The sequence below is a fragment of the Patiria miniata genome, unplaced genomic scaffold (assembly GCF_015706575.1).
Source record: "Patiria miniata isolate m_02_andy unplaced genomic scaffold, ASM1570657v1 HiC_scaffold_1, whole genome shotgun sequence".
Lineage (NCBI taxonomy): Eukaryota > Metazoa > Echinodermata > Asteroidea > Valvatida > Asterinidae > Patiria > Patiria miniata.
Window position 1 is genome coordinate 10,838,414 of NW_024037047.1, and position 6,128 is coordinate 10,844,541.

Here is a 6,128-nt window from a genome sequence, read left to right on the forward strand (position 1 = left end):
CTTGTGGTTGAGGTGTGGTCATTTTTAGCTGTTCAGCAGGTCGGAGGCACATTTGGGACCTGCCAGACAACTCTACAGACTTTACAGCCTACATTGGGCAATCCAGATTTGTACAGACGACCATTTTGCTCTGGAGCTCGTATTCTCAAAAATGTAAACCCTCCATCGTACATAAACAGCTTTATGACAAAAGTAAACACTGTTCGGTGTATGTAGAGCAAAATCCCAATGCAAGAATTAAGCATCACTCACAACCTAGCAATATTAACAAACACTACATCTAACATGCAAAAAAAACTTCCATCATACCTGAACAGCCCAGTGACAGAATCTAGCATTCATAAATACCTCAGACAGTTTAGCTATTCCTATTGGTCGAGAGCCCGTCACGTGGCCGGTCTTAAACGGATGATAAAGACATGGCTAGCTGGTCTTAAACACTTTTCCAGTGTCACAATAAAATGTGGACTCCTAAAAATCCAGTGCCTCTTACCGTTTCATTGGTTCAACGTTCACAATCCTCACGTAGGTATGCGCAACACTACCAGGGAGTCAGAATTTTATAGTTCTAAATTCAAAACGCAACGCCCCAGGTGCGTTCAGGGCGACATCGCGCAGAACATGCTACGCGCACGTCAATCGCCATAAAAGGGTTGTTTACATCTTACTCGCAAGCTGAACACTCCATTATTTTGCCAGAGGGATGTTTCAAAAAGCATGAAGTGAACTTGTTGAACAAAATCGGGATTTTTTGAACGAATTATTTGATATTTTTTAACCGAAAAGGTATTTATGAATGGAAATAAATATGTGCTCGGTCGGTATTTATCACTCCGTTTAAGACCGCTTAGAGTCTGGGTGCTGATAATTACCCTCGCCTCCGGCTCGGGTAATTATCAGCACCCAGACTCTAAGCGGTCTTAAACGGAGTGATAAAAACCTCTCGAGCACACATTTATTCCCTTAGTATTGACAAACACTCGACAAGGGTTGACTATAGAATGCAAAATGTTACCTGTTACAGCAACTCCTGCCGCTATACCAACAGCTCCATGCACCCCGGCACCTGTGCTTCCACCCACACTCACTTCAGACATGTCAATTAATTCATAGGCACTGTCATTACGATTATCTTCCACCAGAGGAGAATTCACTGTGGATGCAGTAAGTGTACAAGAATTGGCATTAAGCCCAATCAGGATGATTTCCATGATTTGTGAGTATACATGGCCAAGCCAAACCTATTATAAACCCAGTCAAAACCATATGTGATTTTGGTATAATTTAGGGCAAATTTCTGGTTTATAACACTTGAGGCCTACATGATTAGTATTTTAGTTTTCAAACTAACGGTACTTATACTGCACAAGTGATACAAAGAGCAATAAAATGCTGATATGCTGCATGGTGGGTAATTTAACACAAAACAATAACACACCTTAGGTTTGACTACTTTCCCGCTTTCTACTTTTGCTTTAGCCTCCCACTCTCACCCATCATACCCCTATGCAAGATGTATAGCAATCCCCCAGGCAGGTACGTATCTTTTGTTTAAGTCAAAAAAAAGTCTCCGGTTTCTGGTATGGAGCTTGCCCCAAAAGTGGTGCGGCGACGCGTTTTTTTTTTCCCTACTTTTTTCTTCTTCCCTACTTTTTTCTTCTTCAAATGTCGGCTGATGTTGCAGATGATGCTTTGATCCTTCAGAGTGGAGTTTGAGGTGACTATAGTAAGGTCATAAGGCTTGAGAATTCTGCACTCTTTTATGATCTCAAAATGTGGATAGTCAAGACAAAAATCAGAGAAAACGGTAGTAACATTAGACCATACAGCGACATCGACATTGTGCATGAGCTGCCAGGCTGGTCATTAGTCTGCTCCCTTACATATTGCCCTAATTAAAAAGTGTTTACAGGTTCAAGATACACGACCATTGCTCCCTCAGTCTGGCTTCCAGATGCACCATTACAAAATTACAACACCATCTGCAAATGGTGCCCGACTAAATTTAGTGAAAAATATACGAGTCCAGAGAGGCCACATAAAGCTTATACTCGATCGTAACCCCATCTAAAAACATGTTAAAATTGTGCAGCAGCAGGATTCCAGTCAAACCAGTGAGTTTGGCTGTTTTGAGACATCATTATATATAGAATTTTTTTTTTTTTTTTTTTTTGCCGATGCGCGCCCAGACCGGAGACTTTTGGGGGGGGGGCCCTTATCCAACCTCCAAGGAATTTTGAAAAAGTGCCCCAGGTTCTTTGCCTTGGCACTGCAGGAAAAAACTTTTACCACAGAAGGTTTAATCTAGTGCCATAGTGCTTTTACCTGGTTATCCCAATTCCTGTGACCATCACCAAGCCTTACCTCTTTAGTTTTTCCCAACACACATTTATTTCTGGTAAACAAAATTCCTCTTTAACAAGTGATATATTGCCTTCAAATGTTAACCATTATGTTGCACTGAGATATAATTGAAAGCACCGTACGAATTCAAAAGATGGATGAAACTAATTTAGTAAAAACTACTTTTGAAGACAGATTGGATTATCTTCCCCAAAACCTGAGGTATTGTGTAAGTCTTGAATGGTGTCATTTCTTACCTCTGATTGCGCCTTCTTCTGTGCTTGTACTGCTGCTACTCACTACAGAACCTCTTTTCTCCCAACCTTTAAAAGAAAATGTATTTATCTATAAATCAGGTTTGTTTATCTCACAAACATTGTTTCACAAACACTAAAGCACTAGTTCATAATTAGTTGTTTAGTGCACATGAAAGGGACTGTTAATATGCTTTTGTGCTGAACCCACACACTGGATGAAGTCTATCTGTGTTTGCATATCTCCTCTTCAGACAAACATGTATGTACATGTATAATATACTGTCTGAAGAAAGCAAGACAGAGGGAACGAAAGATCTCTTGTTTTCCTTAAAAATGTATTCTTCTGTTGAGAATGCTCCTCATGGATTGTGTGCTTTTAGGAGAGTGTTATATGAACAAAAAGAAATAAAATGCCTCGTCTTCCTATGTATACATGTAATGGTAATGTACAACTGTGTGTCTGTACTGTACATGTAATGTGTGTGTTAAATAAAAACAAAAATTGAAGAGGGAAAAAAAGGCTGTCCAAAGGGGAAGTTATATGATGAACACCATCAAACCAACCTGTGTCTAACCATATGATATGATCAAACCTGTTTTATTAGATATATCAGGGGTTCACCGCTGTTCCAGAGGCTCACAGCGCGACATTAGGTTTATGCGCATGTGCCAGTTTTTCTGGGTTGTTTTGTAAAATTAATATTCATGAGCATGTTCGTAAAAACAAATCGCTGAGAACGGCCTTCCAAAAAACTGCTCATAATGCAAGAAATAGTTATTGAAGCCATAAGATTTGTCCGAATATAGGTTAAAAAATGAATAACTTGAGCATCTCCATCTAAGATTTTAAATGCCATGTCGTTATTTTCACGAAAAAAAAACCTCCGAAAGCCAGCAACCAGCAAAAAAAAGTGTCCAAAATAAAACTTTTTTCTGTAATCAAGTAAATAAGTTTGAATTAAGACTGCCACGAAAACATCAATGAGACTTTATATTTTGTATTAATGGTGATTTCAAAAGAGAAAACCCCCAAACTCGCCTGCAAATGAGGGGATTCCCTGGTGGGTTTACTGAACACTGACTGTGGTTTTCGCGATTCAACAGCACAGTAAGCGGGGTTCGCGATTCAAACAAGTAGGCCTACCACGCCAACGCGTGATTGGCCGGTGCCCCGCGAGTATACATTTCCAGCGAGGGGGATGTACGCTAGTGCCTGCTATTGGATTTATGCACATATGGTGCCGTTTGTTTACATTCAGTGTACCGGGTATGTATTAAATAGCTACGTACGTGGCTCCATCGAGGTTTTCTCTCTCAAGTCTTCAACAGTAATATTCTCCTTTAAGTAGTCTTTCCAATGGTAATTTACTTGATTCGGAATGAACTTACCCAGATGACGAAAAATCCCACGAAACCTGAATGTTATTTTCCTTCCAATTGAGACATTTATGAACATCGATAAAAATGAAAGGTAATTTTTTGAAGGAGTTTTCTAATCAAATGTCTTGCCGAAAAATTCACAGTCTATCTGACAAAAAATAATTGTCCTTTTTCTGTCAATTTATTGTAATATATCTATTGTAATATATTTATTGTAATATAAAAAAGCGATTGAAAAGACGTCCTCCGGTGAGCTGTTTTTACGCAAAACAAGACTGGAGAAATTCAGTCATAAGAGGGCGTTTCATACGAACTAAAGCATAGACATGCACACAAACCTAATGTTGCCCTGAAAACAGCGGTGGGTTATGGGGGTACAATGAACAAAAACAACAATACAACTCCACAAGGAAATCTCCGTACCCTAAATAATATGCTACATAGTTGAAGGCTTCAATAGAAAAAAAAAGAATAGAAGTCGGGACGTAAAGGTTCATAACTAGAGGTTCGTGTTTGTTGAGTTACAAATGCAGAGTGGTCAGGCAGACAATTATTTCATTAAAAAAAATGCAGTCTGATGACATCATGATTTTGAAAACTTGCAAAAATATCTGTGGTTAATCAAAAAATATTAAGGGGCGATTTAGTAAAATATGGACGGATGATTTTCGAATTTAAAAAAAAACAAGTTCTATTAGAGGGCGCTCTTTCAGATGATGACATCATCATACTGGGTTTTTTTTGTATCTGGCATTCCTCACTTAGCAGTTCCATATACATGTAGTAAAATGCTTCTGTTTTAGAGTTAGATTCAATTTTTATTGCACTTCTGGTAACACCGGTTTTGTGCCAGGAATAAGAAAAAAATTTGATTTTAGATGCTCTGTGGTGCAATCTGAGGCAATTACTGGGCACTTTCCTCTGAAATTTTGGAGCAGAATTTGTTTTAATTTTAAGAAGAATTTTGCTTCATTTGTTAAAATGTGCTCTTGTTCTTATAAAGTTTCTTCTGTACTCAAAAGTTGAGAACCATGCATTTTCATGTTACTTTGCTGTATTTGCCATGCTTTGATGTGCTTTGGGTGTTTCACATGGGACACGAGCGATTTTTTTCCACTCCATGCGTAGTTTATAATGTCATTGCAAAAAGGCATTGCCAAAAACCTTGCCAGTGGTTGCTATTTTATTGAAACACTCTTGAAATTCATGCTGATGCCCGTCAATAATAACAGAGTCCCGAAACCATTCCCACCGGAACTTATTTTTCACTTCTTTATCAAGCTCTCGCACTTATAAATCTCCTTGCAACAGGATCGACTTGTTGGGCGCAGCTATGTTGGAAGCATATGTACACAAACACTCTGAGCCGACGCACGTAAAACAATGTGCATAATCCACATGACTGTACTGTAATGTATGCCATTGTGCACGCTGAGTAATATTAGTCAGTACACCTGACCAGCGCAACACATGCATCTCGAATACCGACACAGGAACTACACCTAAATAATCACAACTTCGGACCCGAGCGAAAAATCACATGATCGCACTAACGGCAACGCATGGTCTTCAACTTCGTTCTCACATTGGGTATTCAATATGTGCGTGCGTAAGATACATGTATATCGATCAACGAAGTAATGTCTGTCGGATATTTCGGCAAGCAAAACTCATGAATAATTAATTAGCACATTCTACCCCCCTATTTTCTCAACGGATTCACATGATTCACGTTGGTTGACATTTGAAGCCAAAAAAAAAAACACGGATTTGTGGGGGAAAAAAAATGGAGAAATCATATCCCTGCTTAATGTATATGTGCTTTACAAATTCGTCTTTTTGATGACGTCATCATGACGTCACAAATAATTCCAAATTATGTGCATATACCAATTGCTGAACAAACCTAATACGAAAGGAATTATGAATTTAGCACAATGCGTTCGTGAGATATGGCTTGAGGGTCCAAAACTTCAAAACAATCCTTAAAAAACTGGGCCTTTTTTGTGTTATTCTTGTGCGAAAATGAATTTTGGGGTCCAATTTTGTGACCCCCAAAATCAGACTGTTCAGGGCTAGTTGTGATTCCAGCCGTAAAGTGTAGCCTTTTGCGGATGTATAAGAAACCACATTTGTGCAATGGTTCCA

At 38.9% G+C, this 6,128-nt stretch overlaps 1 protein-coding gene across 2 annotated transcripts in view; it reads right to left on the reverse strand.

The window, feature by feature from the left end:
- The window catches only part of LOC119723028 (MAP kinase-activating death domain protein-like), a 56,297-nt gene extending 53,602 nt beyond the window's left edge, over nucleotides 1-2,695 (reverse strand). For both annotated transcript variants that reach the window (XM_038193510.1, XM_038193518.1), the window contains exons 1-2: nucleotides 2,601-2,695; nucleotides 1,016-1,153 (exon numbers count right to left, since the gene is read on the reverse strand). In XM_038193510.1, coding sequence (XP_038049438.1) covers nucleotides 1,016-1,097 — 82 coding nt within the window. In that variant the 5' untranslated portion in view covers nucleotides 1,098-1,153; nucleotides 2,601-2,695. The remainder of the gene's footprint in view (nucleotides 1-1,015; nucleotides 1,154-2,600) is intronic.
- Nucleotides 2,696-6,128: the final 3,433 nt, after the last annotated feature.